The sequence below is a fragment of the Poecile atricapillus genome, chromosome 7 (genome assembly GCF_030490865.1).
Source record: "Poecile atricapillus isolate bPoeAtr1 chromosome 7, bPoeAtr1.hap1, whole genome shotgun sequence".
Lineage (NCBI taxonomy): Eukaryota > Metazoa > Chordata > Aves > Passeriformes > Paridae > Poecile > Poecile atricapillus.
In genome coordinates, this window is record NC_081255.1 from 17,383,144 (window position 1) to 17,405,840 (window position 22,697).

The 22,697-nt window shown below is 43.5% G+C and overlaps 2 protein-coding genes and 1 non-coding gene across 4 annotated transcripts; 1 reads left to right on the top strand and 2 right to left on the bottom strand.

The window, feature by feature from the left end:
* Positions 1-2,550: 2,550 nt before the first annotated feature.
* DIPK1A (divergent protein kinase domain 1A) lies at positions 2,551-14,172 on the top strand. 2 transcript variants are annotated; one of them, XM_058842897.1, is made up of 5 exons: positions 2,551-2,945; positions 9,215-9,349; positions 9,621-9,728; positions 10,291-10,467; positions 11,403-14,172. In XM_058842897.1, exons 1-5 carry the CDS (start codon positions 2,892-2,894, stop codon positions 12,213-12,215), a joined length of 1,287 nt encoding a protein of 428 aa, XP_058698880.1. In that variant the 5' UTR covers positions 2,551-2,891; the 3' UTR covers positions 12,216-14,172. The 2 variants fall into 2 exon arrangements, with proteins under 2 accessions (XP_058698880.1, XP_058698879.1); XM_058842896.1 differs by lacking the exon at positions 2,551-2,945 and adding an exon at positions 2,966-3,564.
* Positions 14,173-15,346: 1,174 nt separating this feature from the next.
* RPL5 (ribosomal protein L5) lies at positions 15,347-22,266 on the bottom strand. Its single transcript, XM_058842902.1, has 8 exons — positions 22,136-22,266; positions 21,336-21,405; positions 21,124-21,239; positions 19,130-19,264; positions 18,371-18,573; positions 17,333-17,510; positions 16,115-16,203; positions 15,347-15,507 (listed from the first exon to the last, which is right to left on the bottom strand). Exons 1-8 carry the CDS (start codon positions 22,136-22,138, stop codon positions 15,408-15,410), a joined length of 894 nt encoding a protein of 297 aa, XP_058698885.1. The 5' UTR covers positions 22,139-22,266; the 3' UTR covers positions 15,347-15,407.
* LOC131581301 (small nucleolar RNA SNORD21) lies at positions 17,661-17,757 on the bottom strand. Its single transcript, XR_009278062.1, has one exon. It is a non-coding gene; the product is annotated as a small nucleolar RNA SNORD21 (small nucleolar RNA).
* Positions 22,267-22,697: the final 431 nt, after the last annotated feature.

Below are 22,697 nucleotides of genomic sequence, written 5' to 3' on the forward strand. Positions count from 1 at the left end.
TGGAAAGGCTGTACAGTAAATAATACATCAATATGACTTATGTTCTATCTTTGTGGGTTTTCTGCATCTGCCCCCAAGTCTTTAGAATATTCCTTTGGGTTTCCACATCCTGGGAATACCAAGTCAGTTACATGATTCCTGTTACTGTTCTGGCTTATGTGACTGTTGGGGGTTAGGTGTCCTTCCTTTTGTTCTGGCTCACCTATGGAATTTTTTACCTATCAGTGGTGGGGAAATCTGGCGGCTGGTATTTAGTGGGTGCTTCAGAAACACAAAGAGTTCGGCTGGGCCCAGGGGGGAAGGGGGGCAGGAAAAAGGGAGGGCGGGGGCAGCTGGGGCTGGCTGGTTTTTTCAGCTTCAGAGCAGAACTCTGCTGGGAGTTGTTGCGTCTGGGAGAAGGGAATTCACCATCACCGAGAAGGAGCTGCTGCTGCTGCTTCTTCTCCTTCTTCCCTCTTCGTTGGTGGCCTCGCACCCCCTGTCCTGCCGGGACGTGTGGCAGTGCCAGCCACCGCTGCGGAGCTGCTGATCCACCTCAGCCACCGGCCCAGGATCTCAGCTCATCCCTGCTGTTCCAGCTGAGTGTTCCTCAGAGCCCTGCAGGAGCACCGGGACTGCCCGAGGGGGTTTGTGAAGCAAAGCCTCTCCTCTATCCCCTCCTGTCTCGGCCGAGAAGGCTGTCACGGGGTCCCTGGTTCTGTTTTCTTGCTAATGCTGTAGTTATTGTTGTTTGTTTGGCTGGTTATATATATTAGTAAAGAATTGTTATTCCTATCCCCAGATCTCTGCCTGAGAGTCCTTGATTTCAAAATTATAATAATTCGGAGGAAGGGGCTCTACATTTTCATTCCAAGGGGTGCTCCTGCCCTCTCTAGCAGACACCTGTCTTCCAAACCGAGACAGTGGCTTAGCTTTTCATAGAAGTTGCCTCTACTGAGGCTTAACTGGGAATTTAACAGGTAACTGAAAAAGGCTGAAACAACCTTATTTTTTAGCATTTAGCAAAGCCTGGGCACAAAGAGTACTTGAAGAAGAACTAAACATTTCAGTGCTGGAATAAAGCACCTGCTCTCACAGATGATGAAGATCTCAAGTACTAAGTGAAAAATATATCTCCTAATGAACATATGCCAGGAACTGTTTGGATCTAGATGTAAGAGGAATGAAACATTTAGATCCTTGCCAGCCATATGGGACACCGACATTTCACAATTACTCCCAGCCTGTTATTCCAAGGGTTGGCAGAGAGCACTGAATGAAGTAAGGGCTTGAGATTATTCAGCAAAATGTTAAAATGTTTTGCTCTGTGGCCTCTTCTTGTGTTGCTGTTCTATTGCATGCCCATAACCCAGCTAAACTTGTGCAAACCACTGAAGTGTAGAGAGGTGATGCAGAAAGCACAGCCATCTGGGCCTGCTGAATAAGAAGAGGAGAAAACCCTGCAAGAGTCACTAGCTGTTACTAAAGCCAGGATTGCTTTTACAGGAGTGCCAAATCTTTCTAATTAATTTTCAGATTTATACTTCAGGGTGACTCTGGCAGTGATTATATTATTCAAAAAACAGTCACAGACTGTTCTTGAATCTTCAAGCACAAGTCTCTAAACTCTTTGTGAGCTCCTAACATTTGGTTTCTACGTATACATCTTTCCTTACGAGTAAGCTCTGCCAAAAAGTGGCAGCTTATCCTTACAGTAGTGTTTTGTGACTTGTCTTTCACCAAAGCAGCATTCTTTGGTAAGTGCACTGAACACCCAAAGCCGTAACATGCTATGTTTGTCTCATTTTTATCCCAACACCTTGGCAGAATCTTTGTGCCCAAAGTCTCATAGACAAAAAGGATCAGAACTTGAGACTCCTAGGTTCTGGCTTTGATTCTTCTAATACACTGCATTAAAAGAAGTCACAATCAAGTCATAAACACAAGAAGGCTAGACAGAAACCAAACCTTGCGTAAGAAAGGATGATTTTACTTGAACTTAATAGTATTCCCACACATTTCAATTAGACTGAGGCTTCCCACAATGCATGAAGGGCTGAGAGATCTTCTGGTGAAGAAGAAATAGGTAACTTTTCCTCACTTTGTGGCACTGATGTAGAATTATAGAATGGCTGAGGTTAGAAGGAACCTTAAAGACCATCGTGTTCCAACCGTCCTGCCACGGGCAGGGACAACTCCCAACAGACCAGGCTGCTCAAAGACTTGTCCAACCTAGCCTTCAACTGGAGCATCCACAGCTTCTCTGAGCAACTTACTCAGGTTGTTCACACCAACCTCAGGGTAAAAAATTTACTCATCTGCGTTAGTTTGGGTCCAGGCAAATGTTCTTTCCTTATTTTGGAGGAACTACACCTTTTTGGAGTTTTGGGGGGGGGGGGGGTTTGGTTGATAGGGTTTTTTAAAGACTGTAAGGAGCCTACAGCTGTTTTTAATACCCTGCACAGTAAATAACAGGAACCTGTTTGCAATCAGCGACACGCGTTATTTATTAACTGACTTCTCCATGATTGTCCCCAGACAGCGCCCCGAGCACTTTCTGGCAGACAGGAGGGGGACTCGGGGGTGGCTGCCGGCTCCGCGGGCTCCGGGCGGCCCCGGAGCGGGAAGAGGGACTGGGACAGCCCCAGGGGCTCGGGGCGGGCGGGGCTCTCCTCGCCGCCTCAGCCCCGCCTCGCTCCCTCGCAGCTGCTGCTGTCGCCCCTTCAAGCAGCGGCGTGAGCGGTGCCTGAGGCGGCGTTCGCCCGCCCTGCCCGCCGACACCGCCGGTGCCCGAGGCAGCTCTTCCCCGCCGAGCCGAGCGGAGCCGGCGGCGCGGCTGCAGCGGCAGGCGGGGGAGCGCTCCTCACCGCTCCGCCTCCGACCGCCGCCCGCTGCGGGGATGTGTGATTGCCATGGCGAGGCGGCTCTTCCCGGGGGCCTGGCTGAGGAAGCCCCACTCCGCGCAGGTAGGCCGGCGAGGGGCCGGTGCCGGCGCCCGTCCCTCCCCGCAAAGTTCCCTCCGGAGCGGGCGCCCCCCGCAGGGCTCTCGCCGCTTCCCCCGGCCCGGCCCGGCGCGGCCGCCGTTCCCCTCACGCCGGCGCCTGGCAGCGGCCGGGGCTCGGCTGCGCCGCGCTGCCGCTCGGCCGGCGGGAGGTGGCGGCGCCGGGCACGGCCGGCGGGTGTCGGGGCACGGGAGCAGGTGGCGGCGGCCTCGGGGCCGCGGTGCCTCCCGCCGCCCGCCCGCCGCTCGGATCGGGCCTCTCCCGCTCCGCGGAGCGGCCGGCGCAGGACCTGTTAGGAGGCGGGCGGCCCGCGGCGCCCGGGCTCACGGCACGGCCGGGGGGCAGCGACACCTGCGGCGCTGCCGCGGCCCGGGAGCCCCGTGCGGTGCCCCGCGCCCCTGCTTTACACCTACCGCCCGTGCTGCAGGCATCCATCCTGCCAGCGCACGGACCGCAGCTTGCCGGAGTAACTCGTGCCCTTTTCTGCGTGTCTTCTAAAAAATTAATGTCGGGCACTTTTCTTATGCTGCTCCCCGCATTTCTTTATATGTTCGTAGACTTGCTTTTGTGTTTCTGTGTGCAGGTACGTGTTTGTATTAGTTCAGTTAGTAGAGTAAGGGTGTTCTGGTTGGAAGTACTGTGGCTATTGTGTCATAGGAAGTTCTGCGGTGAAATGTTAATCGTGATGTTGTGGTGGCTTGGTGGTTTATCCACTGGGTTTCCCCTTACCAGCTGGATTGTATTTTAACTAGATTGTAACTACGGTGAGCGTTTGTTAAGTTGGAGGAGACAAATAATGTTTGCTTTTCTTATATATGCTGCTTATGTGTTTGTCATCTGTTGATACGCTTAGTGATCAATGGATTAAAAATTTTTAAACTTAATATTGGTGCATTTTAAAATCTTGAATGTTTGAATTTCTCCCCATCTGGAACTTTTCCAGATGAGGAGAAATCGGGTTCTCTTCCTGGAAGTACCTGGAGTGGGGTGTAATGGTTAATGAGAAGCATCCAGATACAATTTTACCCTCTTTAGTATTTGTTTCATGGCATGTATCTGCAACTCCGGGCCCGTATCACTTGGGTTCTAAACCAAAAAAGATTATTCTAGATCTATTTACTGAAGTAGATATTTGTGTAATATTTGGATTCCCATGACATAAAGCCTTCAGTACAAATAAAAATGAATTCATAATCTATACACTACCTTTCAAATTAGGAGTCTCCAAATTGTTTGCCTCCTTTGCCTTGACAGTCTTTCTTATCATCATATGACAACATCTGATAACATTCTTCTCTACTCTTCTCCTCAAAACTTAGTTTAAGGCCTTCCAAGCATAATGTGTTATTTTAAAATCTGCTAAGAAACAAGAAGACCACAAAATTATTCATTAGAAAAGCCAAAGAGGTTAAATGTCTGCTTTTATTGCAGATTTTTTTTTAAAATTCTAGTTGTGCTTTCTTATACTGAGAGCTGATTTTGCCTGTTCTACAGACTTGTTTTAGGAGATCTAATAGTGGCAGAAACATATTTTCCTGCATTAATGAATGTGTGTTGATATTTGATGCATCCATAGAATGGCAGCAACTATCAATATATTGGCTTTTCTTGTCACTGCATGTTACTGTTGGTACATGACAAATTTAGTCATGATTTAACTACATTAATTGCTGAGTGCTTTATTGAGATTTGTCTCCAAAGAAGCCAATGCTCTCCAAGTAAGTGGTAGGGCTATGAGCAAGGTGGAAAGACTTGTGTAGTGTTTCTATGCAGCATTTCAAGTAGCACACCAGGGGAGATGTTTGTACAGTGGAAGCTTATCACTGAGTGAGTGCCAGTTTTTTGCTGGCTGGTGTTCCAGACTTCTTGAATGTTATGTTGTGAAATTAATTGCCAGAACATCAGGTTCTGTGAGGCAGAACTTAATACTTGTTCCAGGTTTTCTGCCCTAATGGGAGCAGGATGTTATGAGCTGGGTTGCAACAGATATTCTATGGCAAATGTTCTCTTACTTTGTGTGCTTTAGCTTTTGTGCAGAATGCAAGACCTATAGGTAATCAGCTGGTGATCTTTGAGCCTAAAAAAGACATCCTGCCATGTGTCAGCTCATGTCAAAGGAGCAGGGCACACTCATAGCTATCTTAGCTCAGCCCAAAACTTAGTGTTAGGGCCTCCCTGAGTAAATGTTACTATTCTTCTTAGTGACAGAACTTTAATTCTGAAGTACAAAGCTTTGCCATTGCTTAGACTGCAAATCATCTAATGATAGTAAACAACAAAAATACCCTAAAACCTGGCAAACTGTTAAACACCACTAAAGACCACAAAAATAATTTAATTGTATTTAATTTTACAGTTGGGTGATTAACACTGGGATCTTGTTTGACAAGGAGAGTTAGTGTCCCAAATTTAAGGGACATTGCCCTGAAGTTCTTTCTGACAGCTGTAGTTACCAATTGTGTTGTGTGGCTGAGGACTATCCAGCAGGATTGCTTATGACAATAATCATGTAAAGAGCACTTGCATGTGTGGAAGTTTGACTTCATCGATTCTGGACCAAGTTTACAGACTCTTTAAAGGTGCCTCATGGACTTCAGTAATGTACAAGAGACTGTCTTTGAAGGGCCAGAGAATAAGCAAGTTTAAAGCCCCACATGGCAGAAATTTCCTAAATAATCTCTTTGCTCTAAGATCTTAATCCTTTCTGCTTTGTTTAATCTTTTAAGAAGAGATGTCCCATTTTCTATCTTAGTTATTATTTTATTTCAAAAGATAGCTCTCTTTCCTCACTTTGCTTACTCAGGATACAAAATAATTCAAGACACTGGCATAATCATAAGCATGCACTGTCTGCTTTTAAAGATGTGAATGTGTCCTGCTCATGGCATCCAAAACAGTGTGGGCTAATGCTCTTGGACATCATGTCAGCCTACCTGAAATGCCTCCTGTGATAGACAAATCAATCTGAACAGAGAACAAAACAGAATTTCTAATGTGATTGGCCTACTTTTTTTTCATCTGTCCTTTTCCATTGCATTCATGTAAGGCAAATGGAGTGAGGAACTGTGATTTGGAGAAGATTACTACACTATAGTTATGTGTAATACTTTCCAGAATTAAGCTCTCTGTACCATTAAACAAAGAAACACTTTAATACTCTTTAACCAAAAAAGTGTTTTAAATAAAAAGTACACTCACCAAAAATCTGTCAAGTTATGTTGCGTGTTGATTCACTACTCTCCATATGCTTTGGAGTGCATCCAGGCTTGAGTTTTGCCAGAAGTGGTTTTCCAGTTCTATTTCAGGGGATGAATGTCTAATTATTATTCAGTGCACATGACTTGGCAGAATATACAAGTGATGGGAGAAGTTGAATCTGTAACATCAAGCACTGCAAGTGCTTCCCTCATTCTTGCATTCCCTGGCTCATATTTAAGTCTTGATGGAAGAGTAGAGTTGAAAAAGGAAACAGTTTCCCTGTTTTGAACACTTTCTTCCTTTTTTTGATAATTTTGGAACTCTCAGTCATTCTGTTGCCCTAAAAATGTTCTTATGACAAGTTTCCTGGCAGTTTGTCACAGCTTCAAGCAGAGTCCATTTATATGTGTTGTTCCCTAAATGCTGTCTGGGACTTCTTGCTCAGAAACACGTTCCAGTGATCTGCACAGTTGATATAAGTCCTTGTGCTCAGGGTGCATCACCCGTGTCACCAAACCAGCTCAGTAAAGCCCTGTCCCTGCATTAGGACAGCGTGTGCATGTGCCATGTGAAGTGAGCTGAGTGTGTCTACCATTCTGTCAGACCCATTCTGGGGAGAAAATTAAAATTTGGTAGGGGAATGTGTGGGAAGAAATCAAATAATGATCAGGCCTATTGCTGAACGTGATGAGGAAGTTCTTATTAGAAAAGCAATTCCCTTTGAACCAGGGAGTGGAACCTTGGTTGTCTGTAAGCAGAGGGATGCTGCTGTCCGTGCTCTGAACTGGCTGGGCGGCTTTTTCATGTCAAAAGCTGCACGACTCCATTGGCACAGTGCTGAGCTCAAAATAAATCTAGCTTCTCTGGAACTTCCTGCCAAATACATGACGTAGTCAGATGGCATTTGGGGAGGATTTTTGGTCTCAAGTACGTTCCCTTTCTGCCTAAGGAGGAGAACAATATGTACAGTATCTGTACTGTGAGAGTGGTCAATATTCTGCAGTGGTCCTGTGGCCTGCAGGCTGCTGCTGGTCTCTGAGATTGTTTTAAATGTATACAATAATACAAAATTTCATTAAACAGCACTTAGGTTTAAGGTGTATTATAAAGCTTCATGGAAGGATTCAGCAAGAAACACTGAGGAATGAAGAGGGTTTGTTGTCCCAGAAGCTTTGGTTACCAAGCAGTTTTACACGACACAACTTGCCCTGAAATTGTCAGTTTTATTTCTTTTGATTTTCCCCAGCTTTCACCAGTAGTTTTCTGTGCTTCATGTTCTGCTACGTAACAGGGTTATTAGAAATAGATTTAAAACATGCCAAAATTATAAAACCTGCCTCTAAAAAAAAAAAAAAATCACTGGAGTAAAAAGTTAATTGTACCTCTCCTTATTTAACCAGGTAGTTTTATGATTGTCAAGTGAGTGCATGCGAAGGCATGAAAGAATAGGGATGCACAGCTGAAGCACGTGGCAGGACCACAGCTTTATGGATTGGAATCACCTTTGGGTCTTTTTAAACTGACTTTTTCTGGATTTTTTTGTTTCCAAGAGAAAGGATATAATGCATACTTTTTTTTGTTATGTTTTAATAAATACTAATAAATTACTGCGGTCTTTCAGTTTAAAAAAATTCCTTTTTGCATCTGCTGCAGTTCTGTGTATGTATGTGATGGCAAAACTGCTCATCATTACTACCTTTCTTGGAACCTTTTCAAATGTATGGAATAATTTCTCTATGATGAACAGTCAAGTTGGGACCTGTCAATTTGGAAAAGAGGTGACGTCACAAGGAGGTGTATTATGGAGGCCTAAAAAATCATGTCGGATGGGGACAGAGTGGACAGAGATTGTTTACTCTTCTCTTCCAATAAATGAACTAGGGGGTCTCAAACAAAGCTAATATGAATCAGACTTCAGCAAAATAAAGTCCAGTCCCTCACCTTGGTAGTGAATAGTAGACCTGTGAATTAATTGCTAAAGTTTGTTGTGGATGCTAAAAGCTTATGTGGATTTTTAAGGGAATGTGAGTAAATTACTAAAAGATAAATTATTTAGGATTTACTAAATATAGAATATCACATCTGGCTTAGCAAGTTCTTCTAGAGGAAACTGGGAGCACACTTGGTACATATAATATATGTTATCAGTCTTCAGTAGCATCTTTTGTAGCTATTGCTGAAGATCAGGATAGTGATAGAAATGGATCTTATACTGACCAAATATAGCTGCTCTCATGCACTTATATCCTGCTGCTGCAGCTGATCCTGATCTTCTAATTAGTTTCTGATCCTGATGTATGTAAATCAACCTGATAGCACACCAGACTCTGAGGAGGAGAAAAATGAAAGAAGGAAAAGATCAAAACATCCCTCCTACTTTGTAAGACACTTAGCTCTCCCTCAGTTCTTAATTTAGAAATAGCTTTTCCTTCTGTCCCTGTGAAAACTTGGTATGTGAGGCCACAGAAGCATCAGGAAAGTTGTGTATACAGCTGTGGGAAGGTGAAGGTGCAGCTAGTACAGAAGAATTTTATTTGCATGATGAATGGTGTCATTTCAAGGAAGGAGTGGGAGATTTCAGCACGTGGAACCTGGCCCTGATATTCACCCTGCTTATTGTATCTCTATCTTAAATATTTACACATTAACACAGATTAATTTTTGGCCAAATTCCTGGTCTGTTGGATTTGATTTACCATGAGTGGAACATAGGTAACTGGTCTTAGAGAAAAATGCATTTAATTGAGCTTTGGGAGTTTATGATTTTGATCAAATTGGTTCCTGCAGTCTGCCTTGCCCTGTGAGGGTCTGACCCCTTTTCTTCTATTCATTTATATCTCAATTTTTCATCCTCTCACATAAGTCAAACTGACCTCTGCTGTCAGTTTTGCTCACTGAAGGAAGCAAATGTTCCATATAACGCAGTCTGCTTATTTTATCACTGTGGAAGTCAAATTCCTTAAAGATGAAATAGTAAATAATGTTTACTGCTGCTCAGTGAATTACTAACAATATTTTCTCTTTGTGTGCTCTAGGTCCGTCTGTCATACGTGCGGATCAAATATCTCTTCATCTCCTGGTTGGTAGTGTTTATTGGCAGCTGGATTATGTATGTCCAGTACTCCACCTACACAGAACTGTGCAGAGGACATGACTGTAGGAAAATAATAGTAAGTATATTTAGTACAGCTTTCTGAAGTGTTTGACTAATTCAGTCAGTGCCACATGTGATTTAATCAAATTCTCATATTCCATCATGCTGAACTAAGATTACAACTTCAGTTACAGATAAAACCAATTGTGTCTCTTAACAGTATTTTGGCATAGGGTTATTAAAATTTTTTCTTAGGTTTTTCTTTCAAGACTCAGGCGCTGGAAGAGACACAGTTGTGTCCTTTCTTAGGCAATTTGTTAATTTTTTTTTTCCCCTGTTTGTTTCAGTGTGATAAATACAAGACCGGTGTTATTGATGGGTCAGCATGTAGCAGTCTTTGTGCTAAAGAAACATTGTATTTTGGAAAATGTTTGTCAACAAAGCCCAATAACCAGGTAAAGCTTTACTCATCCATCCTAGTTTTATTATTTCCCACTGAAATGTCTTTATCTGGAACAAAGGTAGACCTTAGCATCAGCAAGTTGAATCTGTTTAATAATGATTATTTAAAATTTTATTTGCTGTGACAGGCAGAGCATGTGTGTCCTGTATGTAGAGGGGTATGTAGATATTTTATGCTACGTGTATTTTGGAAACATATAATATATACTGAATCCTTCCACAGTTTGCCAGAATGTGCATACTTTGTACATCATACTGCTTCTCTGCTATCCTGCATCACCAGTAGAAGCAGCAGCCTCGTAACAAGCTATGCAAAGGTGGCAGTGAAGCCAATCTGTTGTTTGGGAAGCTGTGTTTTTACAGTGCAGTGTCTCTGAAGTACTTGCAGCAGTGGGTTGTGTTCGAAGCCATAATTGCCATAATCATTGTCTGCACACAGGATTCAGTTTCTGATCTGTGTTGCTATTTGACTCTTGAAGCAGTGGTTGGAGGACAGGTGGTCTTCAGATGGACTTCTACAGTGTTTTATGCCTTTCCCCCTCTTTTTCTACATAGATCTATTTAGGAATCTGGGGAAATCTGCAAAGTGTTATAAAATGCCAGATGGAAGAAGCTGCTCAACTTGATTTTGGTACTGACCCAGAACCAAGGAAGGAAATAGTCCTATTTGATAAACCAACAAGAGGAACCACCGTTGAGAAATTCAAAGAAATGGTATATGGTCTTTTTAAAGTAAGTGTATTCTTATTTATTCTATTTTGACAGAAAGGCTTGTTTTCTTGAAGCTGGAGAGGATACCCTGTCGTATGAGCCTTGTTCAAGGGTGTGCTAGAAAAATAATCAGCACAAAAATAGTTTTTCCCAGAGGTGTTTATCTTGAAGTTTGAAGTACTAATTACCAGGGGTTTTTCCTTAATCTTTAAATGATGGAAGCTGACATTCATCTTGTATGTGTATAGATTTTGCTAGTATTGGTATGGAAAACATGATGTAAGGCTGATGTCAGTTGTGCATTACAGCAGCTTTGTCTCTAACAATGGTGAGCAGCAGGTGTGTTAGGGTAGTTTTTAGGAAAATTTGGAAAAAGTTGATCTGCGTACTTGAAAATGGAACAGCTCTGATTGCAGCAATGGCTTCTTTCTCTGTATTCCTACAATGGAGGTAGTTACATCAAATAAGAAAATTAAGCATTTAAGTGTAATTATGGGATTTGTACTGGTTTGTCTTGGTACCCTTAATAATTGGACAAAATGTAGTTGATAACATTATTCCATTTGTAGGGGCTAATCAGCTGAAAACTAAACCAGATCTAAACTTCTGAATTCTGCATACTTTTTCTTAGAGAATATTGAAGAAGCTACTTGATACAATTTTTCTAAAGACTGGTCTGAACAAAAACAATGATTGAACTTTAATATTTGCATTTTGAAGTGCAGAGAAAGGCAGTACTTTCAGAGGATTGTATGCTTGGTGCCTGTGAAAACAGAACAAAAAGGAAGCTCTGCAGGCACCTGATGGCAGGTCCTGTTATATCCATAACCAATGAAAACCAGAACATACCCAGTTATTTGTATTACTCCTAGAAGGAGAGTAACTGGAGGTAGAGTGATGGATTGGGAGTAGTTAGTGAAGTAATCTACTTAATATTTTTCGTTTGTTGCTTTTAGGCAAAACTGGGTGAACAAGGAAATCTTTCAGAACTGGTTAATCTCATCCTGTCGTTCGCTGATGGAAACAAAGATGGAAGAGTCTCTTTGCCAGAGGCAAAATCTGCATGGGCACTCCTGCAGCTTGAAGAGTTTCTGTTAATGGTGATCTTGCAGGATAAAGAGCATACTCCCAAGCTGATGGGTTTTTGTGGGGATCTCTATGTGACAGAAAGAGTTGAATATACCTCTCTCTATGGAATCAGCCTTCCATGGATTATAGAACTTCTCATTCCCTCTGGCTTCAGGAGAAGCATGGACCAGTGGTTCACTCCATCATGGCCAAGAAAGGCAAAAATAGCTATAGGGCTTTTAGAATTTGTGGAAGACATTTTCCACGGACCTTACGGTAACTTTCTTATGTGTGATACAAGTGCCAAAAACTTGGGATATAATGATAAATATGATTTGAAAATGATGGACATGAGAAAAATAGTGCCAGAGATTAATTTGAAGGAAATAATTAAAGATCGTCAGTGTGACTCAGATTTGGACTGCGTTTATGGTACAGACTGTAGAACACTATGTGACCAAAGCAAAATGCGATGTACCACTGAAGTAATTCAGCCAAACTTAGCAAAAGCTTGTCAGCTCCTTAAAGACTATCTGCTTCGTGGTGCTCCTTCTGATATCCATGAAGAACTAGAGAAACAACTCTACTTGTGCATTGCCCTTAAAGTCACAGCAAATCAGATGGAAATGGAGCATTCTTTAATACTCAATAACTTAAAAACTTTACTGTGGAAGAAAATTTCTCATACAAATGACTCGTAGCTTCTCCACCAGCAGAAGAGAATATTGATGCCTGTCACTAGAAGTGGCCTAAGACATTTGATAAAAACAATCTGCACCTTTTAAAAAAGATATTTCTTTATTCAGATTTTATTAATGGTTCTTTCAGTCCTGCCCTTCAGTCAGTAACTGATGACAGGGCTTCTCAAAAAATGAACATGCCACTGAATGATCAGGCAGAGGCCAGAAGTCCTTCTGGCGTTCAGTGCTGTGTTATGGAAACAACAACTCTGCATGCTTGACTGTTCTGTGCACTTTGTCAGATCTTGAACAGGATGAAAGTGTTCACTGTGCCACCACATCAGCTGAGGGAACATCTTCCATTTCTGTGGAAAACATTGCTCACTTGTGAAATACCTGCAGAGGATTTTTTTCCTGAGTAGTTTTATGAAGAATCACCACTACTGCAAGTAATGTGTCCAAGTCCAAGCTGCTGTTATGAATAAACTGAACTGTGAGATTGAAGTTTACTAATACCTTGGCATGGCAGAATTTGCACTTTAAATAATTTTTAACTGTGGAAAATTAGAATTTTATTCTAGAATGTATAGGTTGTAATATGAGACAAATCAGATTCTGTTTACACATTGTTACCTCATGCTTACATCTTGAATGTTTAAGTAGTTTGACATTTTTAATTAAATATGGTGAGCCCTGTGGGAGCCAAGAATTTTAGATTATTTCTTAAAGTCATCTATCTGGTTTAGCAGCAATACCAGCATCTGTTTCAAAAACTTCAGTGGAAACCTTTAACCCAAATTAAGCTGTAGCAAATAGTGAAAAGCAAGGACTTCATGGACTAAGCTATTGTATGAAAGCTGAAGCTAATTTTTAAAAATACTGAATAGCGGACGTGTCCAACCAGTTGAAAAAGGAAGTTTGCATAGTGTAGGCATCTGCTGTATGACATGAGAAACAATTAATAGTTGTGGATAGTCTTGCCTCTTTCCTGTCCTCCACATTTAGCTACAGACCTGTACTTCAGTCTTCTTAACTACTGCAGGAAATATGTAAGCAAGAGCTAGACCTGAATTTTAAGACATAAGCTGGATTGTTCAGGATTGTGCAATATTGCTCAAATGAGAGCCTATTTTTCCAGCTCATTCCTTGCTGTTACTAAGTGAGCTGCAGTGTGTTACTATTCTTTTTTTCTAGTAGCATCTATGAGTCACTGTTAAGACTCATCTTGAGTAAATTAACATCACCTGATCCTGGCACTCCACAAAGCACCACCACTCTACCACTTTCAATCTGCACCCTTCTATTTTTCAGATTCACATCTGTGTTTGTAATCATGCAGAATTGGATGTCCATAATACACCTGAATACATGCTCAATACTTACCTATTGAACACTTAATTTATAAATGCTTTATACCTAAAGTTGTTCAATCTTTATGATTTTAATGGCAGTCATCTATGTACTTCTGAATCCTGGCCCCTGAATTAATTTTCAGTAGAGGTAAGATCAAGCCTTAAGTAATTTGAAAGGTTAACTGCTTTAGGTATCATGTCTTAAATGCATTCCTAGAATGATGACACTGAAGTAGAGGACCACAATAAAGTAATTTCTCCATACCAGATGTAGTAATATGCAGCTTGGGTTAAGACTGTTTTGTGAACATCAGCCTTTTACTTTAAGAAATACTATGCTCATGCTAATTATTGTCTTGAACTTGCTAATATGCTCCAGCTATGAGCTATGAAGTATTTGTAAGCAGCAATGCACTAAAAATGTAAAGTGGTCATGTTCTTGGTGAAAAAAAATCTGACAGTGACTGCTATCTGGGCAGAGATTTAATACCCAACATCTTTGGGTATCTTAACAACTGGAGAATATGTTTAATAGTGCAGTTTGTTGTACAGAATCTTCATTTTTATTACTGTTGCATCAAGGTGAAGCTTTCATTGGAAAAAAATACACTTTTGTTTACAATAAATCACAGGCCTCTTTTTTTTCAAAAGCAGTATTTACACCAAATACCCATATCTTAGAGCAAAACATTCCTCCATGTAGCCTACTTGACTCGTGCTTAAAATGTGCAGTTTCTGAGTGCAATGGGAAATCCTTTGGCACACAGAAATGCCTATGAAACTGAGAGGGAGGAGGCAAAAGACCAGGGCAGGACAAGGCTGGTGAGGAATACTTCTTTTCCAGGTGCCTCAGCCTGCAAGCTGCAGAGGGAAACACAGACGGGGCTCTGGGTGGGAGCTGTCCTTTAGGATAAGAAGATGAAAGCTGGTGATTGGTGAGGTGGATGGACATGGAGAGGGGAGGCAGGAGAAGACTGAGGAGGTGGAGACTGGTACCAGGGTGATTAGGAGGGGCGGGGCAGTGTTGAGGGTACAAAAGCCATGGGGTGCCACTCACAGGGACCACGTAGAGTTGTTCCTGCACCAGGAATAAACTGCCTTGTGGAATGGGATGTTGTGGGCTCTGCTAAGGGAAGCCTAGGGGTGAACTGGAAGGGAATGTGGTCTGGCTACGTGGGGAGTGTGTGGGGAGTCAAGGGGAAAGGCTCTGATGTGCAACTGCCAGGGACCCTCATTAATGCTTCCCTAACCAGGCCCCTGTACCTACCCCTGTGTATGCAACTTAAAAGTGAATTCTCTGATCAACTAAATAATGTGAAGAATTCAGCTCAAGACAGTACAGTAGTAGCCAAAGCTTGAAGGTGGTAAGAGCCTGACATCCCAAGGTTACCTTTGGGCAGAGGCTTTAGAACCTACTGTGACTTCTCTTGGTTTTTTCCTAAGCTCCAGCCAGACTCCACCCAAACATGAAGTATGCTGAAAGAATTATGAAGGACAGGTACAGCCTTTAAAAAAAATTAAATCTTTCTCTAGTTAGAAGCAGCAAGCTCTTGTAGTTAGTCCTTGATACTAACCATGCCAAAAATTAATCAAATTGACTTCCTTCTCCATCTTTATAGAAGTAATTCTGATGCAGCAGCCTTGGTCTTTGAAGTCTGTCACCTCTCTTCTCTGTGAAAACTCAATTCACACGGTACTTTGAGAGGGGAGAAAAAAACCCTTTCAGGTACAGAATATCTAGATCATAAAAATATTCTCTTTTTTTATGAACTATATAAATAAGCTGGTCTTACACAGTTGCTTCCTCAATAAATTTATTGCCACTTTTTTGAAAGCTTCACAGAGAACTGTGGAAGTTGTCTTAACTCTCAGTTCTGCGCTCCTGGGCCCTGAGGAAGCTGGCCTTCTTCTGAGCAACACGGTCTTTCTTCTGGGCCAGGGACATCTTGGGACAGTTCCATCTGCAATGGAAGCACAGTGTGCAGTAGATCCAAAGCAAAAAAGTAGAAGTGCATCACAGCTGTGCTTAAGAGTGCATTGGAGAATATATTCCCACTTCTGTAACATGCTTTATTTCCTCATAATGCTCTAAGGCTGGGTCCACCACAAAAAGCACGTCCAGACAGTTTCTCTAGAAGGAAACTCTCCTCTCTATGACTGAAGTATAGATATTATCAAGCCCAATACCAATAGCTGTGTCTAGATTTCTTTTCTCCCACGCCCTTAAAAATCAAAATAGTTTGGTACTGACAGACTAGTCAATGAGCTCTCGGCTGAAGAGAAGCAGCTTTCCCACTGAAAACCCTGGGAGCTGAAGATACAAACTATTCCAGCTATCCAAGCTAAAAACTTTCTTCACTTAGATTTTTTAAATACTTAAGAGGTCCTGAATTTCGTATTCCCACTGCTCAAGTTAACTCCAAAGTTATACAGAACTGCTTGTATCTTAACCTGGTCCAGAACACGTGACTAGTGACAGAACTGGAAAACTGCATTACTTGTTTTACTGTAACTAAGGTGTTGCCAACAGAGAAGTCACACAGATGTTAAAAAGAATGAGAATTTTACCTCTTTTTCTTGACTTCTCTCTTGGGTTTCTTTTCATGGACTGGATTATCCCGTATAGCAGCATGGGCTTTTTTATACATTTCTTCCATCTTGGGGGAAAAAAAATAATTAAATTTACTATAGTAGTGCAGTTGTAGGATTATCAGAAATCCAAGATCCCTGGGCCTGCATTGTCCCCAGGCATGCAATAATGCTGCTCTGTTCCAAAGGCAACTCTGGCTCCATAATGGCACAAATTGTAAGAATATTTTTGCTGGTGGTTAATTCAGACCACTAGATCTCTGCTGTGAGAAACTTTTCAGATGTACAAAGAGCGAGTGTCTATCTACAGACCTAAGTCCTAGACTCACTTGACTTCAAGCTGTAACTGCTGTTTGCTTAGGAAGCAGATAAAGTTAGCATTTACATTACTTTCTTTTTAGAACTTGTTAGAAAAAAATAGCAACTAGTTAAATTTATAAAAACCCCAAAACCCCACTGCAATGAAGGGACAGAGAATGCAGTTTGCTGTAGCTTAAAAAGGGGATATGAGGGAGCTGTGTTTTAAAGCTCCAACATCACTTACTAGGAGAACCAGGCAAGAACATTACAGGTAGCAGGACAAGCCATCTGAAAGGAGTTTAATACTTGGAAAAAGTAGTAGAAGCACCTCTGTATTCTTACCCATCTTCTAGTACTTTATTAACTCTAGAATGCAGAGCAGCACTAAAATAAAGTGTTTTACAGTGTAGACTTTCATGAAATGCTACCTTGGGCTCTCTCCATTCATCTAGAATATCAGAACTCCCTTCTAAGGTCACAGGAACAGTATCACAGATTTGTCCCACAACCACATGCTCACTCACAGTTACAACCACTACAGCTACAAAAATGACAGGCTCTGGGGCAGAATAAGAGAAAAGCCAAGAGACTGTACAGAAACTTATTTAGTTTCTCTACTGAGGAGGAGGGGAAAGTGGTCCTGCACAGATTCAGGTCCTGTAAACCTGGATTTATAGGCAGAAATACTAAGTTCCACAGCAGGCAAAAAGATCTCATTTTCAGAAGTTCTATGCTGCATTACAGAGCCCTTAATGAAGGAAAAAAAATATTTTCTTTGCATGGGCAACATACAACATGAGTCACATAATTTTACATATATTAGACTCATTTGCATTACTACAGAAGTCCCTATCAGCAGCTCTATTAATTCCCCAGCTCCAGCTGGATAAATCTTACCCCATCAGGTGTTACATTGTTCTTTATGTACTGGGAGAACTGTTTCTTGTAAGCATCTTCATCCTCCTCCATCAGGTACCGCATATAATCAGCCACATTCTGGCCCATGATGTGCTTGCGGTGAACCTCAGCATTGAACTCTTTGCTTTCTGAGTCGTAGCCGGGGAAACGTTTGGTGCTGTCAAACAGCAGGTACAGTCACATTAAGGCTCTAATTCAGAGGCTGAGATGCACACTGAAATGACTGATACATCAGATACCCTACAGATAACTGAGGGATAGGACCCTCTAATAAAAAATAAAAAATAGAAGTTTTAAGTTGATCTCAGCTGCCATCAGTCCCGTCTTGAAACACTGCAGTACATCAAATACACACCATGGACCAACTACAGTGTGTTCAGTCACTGCAAGTATCATCATGTAGCAGCCAAGTCAGAAAAACTGGACAATTAGCCAAGAATAGGACAGCATGGGAGAGGGTAGGAAAACACAGAAAAGATCTCAATATTTTCTTTCCTCCACTGCTGCTAGCAGAAAGCAGCACTCAGCTGGTAGTATCAGTGTTAGGTAACAGTCAAAATATCCACATGGAAATTCTAAATGAAGGTGGACTGCTCAGACTTACTGTTGTACTGACAACTGCAGCAAGTACCAGTGGGTTTTTATGTGGTATGTAGTTTTTTCACACTGAAATTAACACCTACACACAATTTGGTGAAGACTTAAACCAAGCAAATACCCTTTGAAGATCTCATAAGGACATTCACTTGATTAGTAAAAGCAACAAGATAGCTCTTTAGTTTCTACAAGTTTCATAACATCTCTTGACAGTTTTAAGATTCCCAGCAGCACTATCAGAACTGCATTTGTAGATTAAAAGTCAACCAACAAAAAACCTCCAAACCCAGAACCTAATTACGTAACTATTACCATGTCAGTACAAAATTATTTCAGCATAAATTGATTAGTGTAAGTAGACTGTCACATACAGAAGCATCTCAGGCTAACCCTGAAGAAATTCATCATAACACACATTACCTATGAGGGATAGACAGCCCCCCATCCACTGCACCCTTCAGAGCACCAAAGACTTTGTTTCCAGTGGTAGTTCTGGCGAGACCTGCATCTAGGTAGCATGTAAAAGCACCAGGCTTGCCATCCACACTTTCCACATTGTATTCATCACCAGTGACTTCAACTTGGCCTTCATAGATCTTATCAAGGCCAAATTTATTCAGAAGCTGTGGGGAAAGAAAATGCACTTTTGAAATTCCCTCCATTTATTGATAATAATGTAGAATTACCAATACTTTAAAATGTCAATTTGCAGCAGAGCCATGTTTTTAACAAATTTCTTTACAAAAAGTATGGACCCAATACTAATAACAAAGCTTTTTATACAACCACCACTGTAAGTGTATCTGTTAAACTCCAATCTTCTGTTCTTACAGGTACACCGTCCTTAAGACTTATTCAAGAACCCCTCTGGAAAATGGATGGCTGCTGTTTACATGTTTTCCAATTCTAAAAGGTGCATTTCTCACATTTTTACCCTCCTTCCCTCCCCCAAGCTTAAGGGCTGAGACAAAAGTGGGCTGCTGGAGCTGAGACTGCATGCTGTCATAGCTCTCATTGTGACTTGACAGTCACCAGACACATCAAATCTATTAAAGAGCAAAAGTTATGATTTTGAGAACCCCCAAGACTCCGGTGGGCTGACAGCACTGAAGGAAGTCTCTCCTTTGCCTGCAGGAGCCAGAGAAGCAGAGCAGCAGCCCCAGCTGTGCTTGTACGTACCCTGCGCGCCAGGAGCAGGCCGGTGCAGTAGGCGGCGGCGTAGTTGGTCAGGCCCACCTTGACGCCGTACTTGGGCAGCTCGTGGGCGTAGGCAGCACACACAATCACGTCCCCCTCGATTCTGGCATAGGCAATCTGGCAACAAACAAACCTTAGTGTTCCACCACTGGGGCTCCACGCATTGCTCCTCTGACCCCTACTCAAGCCAACAGGAATACTGGGTCTGAGTGTGCAGAAGACTGCCAACTGCTGACGCTGCACTGCACCAGAGCTCTGGCTGGCTCTACGGTGGTCTCTGCACTCCGGCGCAGGCGAACGCCAGGAGTGGGGAATCACGGGGGAGTAGTGACTTTTCCCTCAGTGAAACCTCCAGAGTCTTGGGCCACCCCAAGCTCTGTGGTGCACGGTGTCAGGGGTGGAGACAAGAAAGTAGAGGAGTCTCTCCTGGATTGAGGTTCCCAGCAATGGTTTTACTAGGTCAGGGAAACGAGGGGTCCACGCTGGAAGGGATCAGGTCCAAGAGAGCCCTGAGCATTGCTGTGCAAGGAGTTAAGTATGGCCCGACCTCCAGGGGAGGGTACAAACTGTAGACCAATGGGGAATCTTACAACAAATCTCTGTGTGCAAGCTCAAGGAGTGCTGCTGCTTTGGTTTGCTGGGTGATTGCTTGTTTGTTTCCCCCCTTGTTTGTTTTTGCAAAAGGAGTAAAAAACTCCTCAAGTAAATCAAATCTGTATTAGGCCAGCTAAAACATTTGTCAGCAGCAACTGTTTAATTACCTTCCCACATAGAACAAGAGGCCAGAAACTGCCTACAAAAGCAACCTTACAAAAAATCATTACGAATGGCAATGAATTCTGTCCCACTTTCTGATTCATCTCAAAAAATATAACAAGTATGTTACACTTTGTGGTAACACTGTTAGTAACCTTATGCAATGATTTTATTAACCGTGGTCTGAGACCATCATCATCCCAGGGTCTCCTGAGGGACAGCAGGACTATCAGATATGTTTCTGCTGTTCCTTTCATGTATAGGACCTTCTCCTTTTTTCTCTTACACCTCCTCTCTACATCCAAATGTTGTCCCATTTTTGCAGGATTCTGACATACTGGAAAGGCACTATCAGTCAGATGTAAGTGTCTGCCACCACTGATTTTCATTTTGAGTTTCAAAGATAAAATAATCTCATTAATGACTGAACTGACTTTTCTCAACAGATAACTACTCTACGAAAAACAAGTTAAATTCAGCTGCTTCTTCTTCTTAGAGCTCAACATCTATTTATCATACAACAAGTATTCCTAAGTTTTTAACTTCAGAATTAGTCAAAACATTCTAAAAAATTAAACAAGGGAGCCAGAGGTGAAGAACTGCATATGATGCTACACACAACCACAACCATGAAGAAATGCCTACTGTTCTTGTTTACCAGACTGCTTTAATCTCACAGGAAAGCCATCATAAGGCCTCAGTGCTTCATGCGAGCCACCCAACATCACAGAAATAGAACTCTCAAAAGAGAAGTCACATTTAGACACAGCACAAGTCAATGCAGGTTGACAGGTCACACTGTCAAACTGGTTGTCTTCAGCCAAGCAAAAAAGGCCTCTTTTTGAAGCCCTTTAAATATAGCAAAACATAACACACCCAGAGACATCTTCCCTCTCCTCTATCTTCCCCGGAGCCCCGCAGTCCGACCCTCTCCCAAAAATGTTCTACTTATCCCAGCATCATGAAGTATCACAATCTTACACTGCAAATAACCTCACAGCAGAAGTGATAACACTTGTAAAACTTCTTTACTAGAATGAGTACTGTTTACTACTGAAGTTGCAATAATACTGAAGATTGTCCTCCTCTAAGGAGCTGTTTTACAGTACAAACACTCTGCACATCCGGCCTAAGAAACCCCAGGTGCTCCAAGCCTCCCTCTCTGTGCTGACTTCACCCTGGCAAGGCAGTCAGTAAGCAGCAAACACGGCAGGCCTTACCTGGCAGATGATGTCTCTGTTGGTAACGCGCACAATCATCCTGTATTTAGGAGTGTTGTACTTGTTTTTGTCTTGAATTACCAAACGTTTGCGAGCATAGTAATCAGTTTTTCCCTCTGAAAAACAACAGTTGCAGTGTGCAAAACGCGTGAATAAAGTTGGAATATTCACCAAGGGCGTTTAATTGTGTGTTACAGGGAATTTAGTAATACCTCTCCTTCTCCTGAATTTCACTTGGTATCTCTTGAAGTATGCCTTATTCTTGACAACTTTCACAAACCCCTTGGATAAGAAACATAAACTACGTGTTATTAACATATAATCCTGTAAACCAAGACCATTCTAACTAAACGTGTCATGAGTAAAACTAGAGCGCAATCAGGAATTAACCAGATTTTCTTGTATGTTTAGATAAAAATAGTATGTTTTAGATAAAAAGATAAAATGAAATGGAAAAAAATAAACATGGGCACATCAAACCCCATAAATTCTACTCCTCCGACAGGAACTAATGCTTCAAGAGAAAACCAACGTGTGTCTTTTACCAAAGTATCTTTTAACTGACTGCCCGTCCGCACGGAGTGGAGCAGTGACCGTGCTCATTTCCTGTCACTCCGCACAGCCAGTGACTTTTCTGGCACGTTCTGCCACGGAGCCCCTTCCCCTGCAGACCCCCGCCCTCAGCCAGTCCGACACCCGCACCCCGGGGCCCGGCGCGGCTGCTGCAGGGCACAGGGGGCTGTATCAGCCCCGGGCCCGCGGCTCGGTCCCGACCCGGCCGCCGTCGGCGGGACGCGGCCCGTGGGGGCAGCGCAGCCGGTAACGGGGCCGGGCCGGAGCCCCTGGAGCCGCCCGCGGCGCAGCCCCGGCAGAACGGCAGCCATTGCCACGCCGGCGCCGGGCGGACGCCCCGAACCCGCGGCAATCGGGCTCCATCCGCGCGGACAGCGCGGCGCGGCGGACGCGGAACAACGGACGCGATGCCCCCGAGCCCCCCGGTACCGGTACCGACCATCGTGCCAGGCACTGTCCGGTCCCTCAGGCCGGGGCCCGCTCCGCACAACGACTGCGCTCCGCAGCAAACGGGAAAAGGCCGCGCGTGCCGCGCAGCCGCAGCTCCTGCCCTGCCCGGCGGGGCGGGGCCGCGCGCGCGCCGTGCTGCCCCCTGCCGGCCCGGCGGACCCACCGCGGCCGGTCCGGGCAGCGCCGCCGGGCACGGGCGGCTCCCGCCGGGAGCGCTCCCTGCGCTGCCCGCCGAGCCCCCGGAGCCCCGCAGTCCGACCCCGAGCGCTGCCTCCCGCCAGGACCCGTGCCTTCGGGAGAGACACTGAGGTGCTGGAGCGAGTCCGGAGAAGGGAAACGGAGCTGGGAACGAGTCTGGAGACTGAATGGGTCCTGCGAGGAGCGGCTGAGGGAGCTCAAGTTCAGCCTGGAGAGGAGGAGGCTCAGGGAAAACCCTATCACACTCTACGACTGCCTGAGAGGAGGTTATAGCAACATGGGGGTCGGCGTCTTCTCCCAGGCAACCAGCAAGAGGACAAGAGGACGTAGTCTAAAGCTCCGCTAGGGGAGGT

Coding starts and splice junctions, on each gene's coding strand:
- RPL5 (XM_058842902.1), bottom strand. Junction 21,240..21,335: donor GAAATTCAGGAGAAGGAGAG/GTATTACTAAAT, acceptor GTTGTTTTTCAG/AGGGAAAAACTGATTACTAT. Junction 15,508..16,114: donor AGAGAAGTCAAGAAAAAGAG/GTAAAATTCTCA, acceptor CTTCCATTGCAG/ATGGAACTGTCCCAAGATGT.
- DIPK1A (XM_058842896.1), top strand. CDS start 3,487: ATGTCGGGCACTTTTCTTATGCTGCTCCCCGCATTTCTTTATATGTTC. Junction 3,565..9,214: donor TTTTGTGTTTCTGTGTGCAG/GTACGTGTTTGT, acceptor TGTGTGCTCTAG/GTCCGTCTGTCATACGTGCG. Junction 10,468..11,402: donor TGGTATATGGTCTTTTTAAA/GTAAGTGTATTC, acceptor TGTTGCTTTTAG/GCAAAACTGGGTGAACAAGG.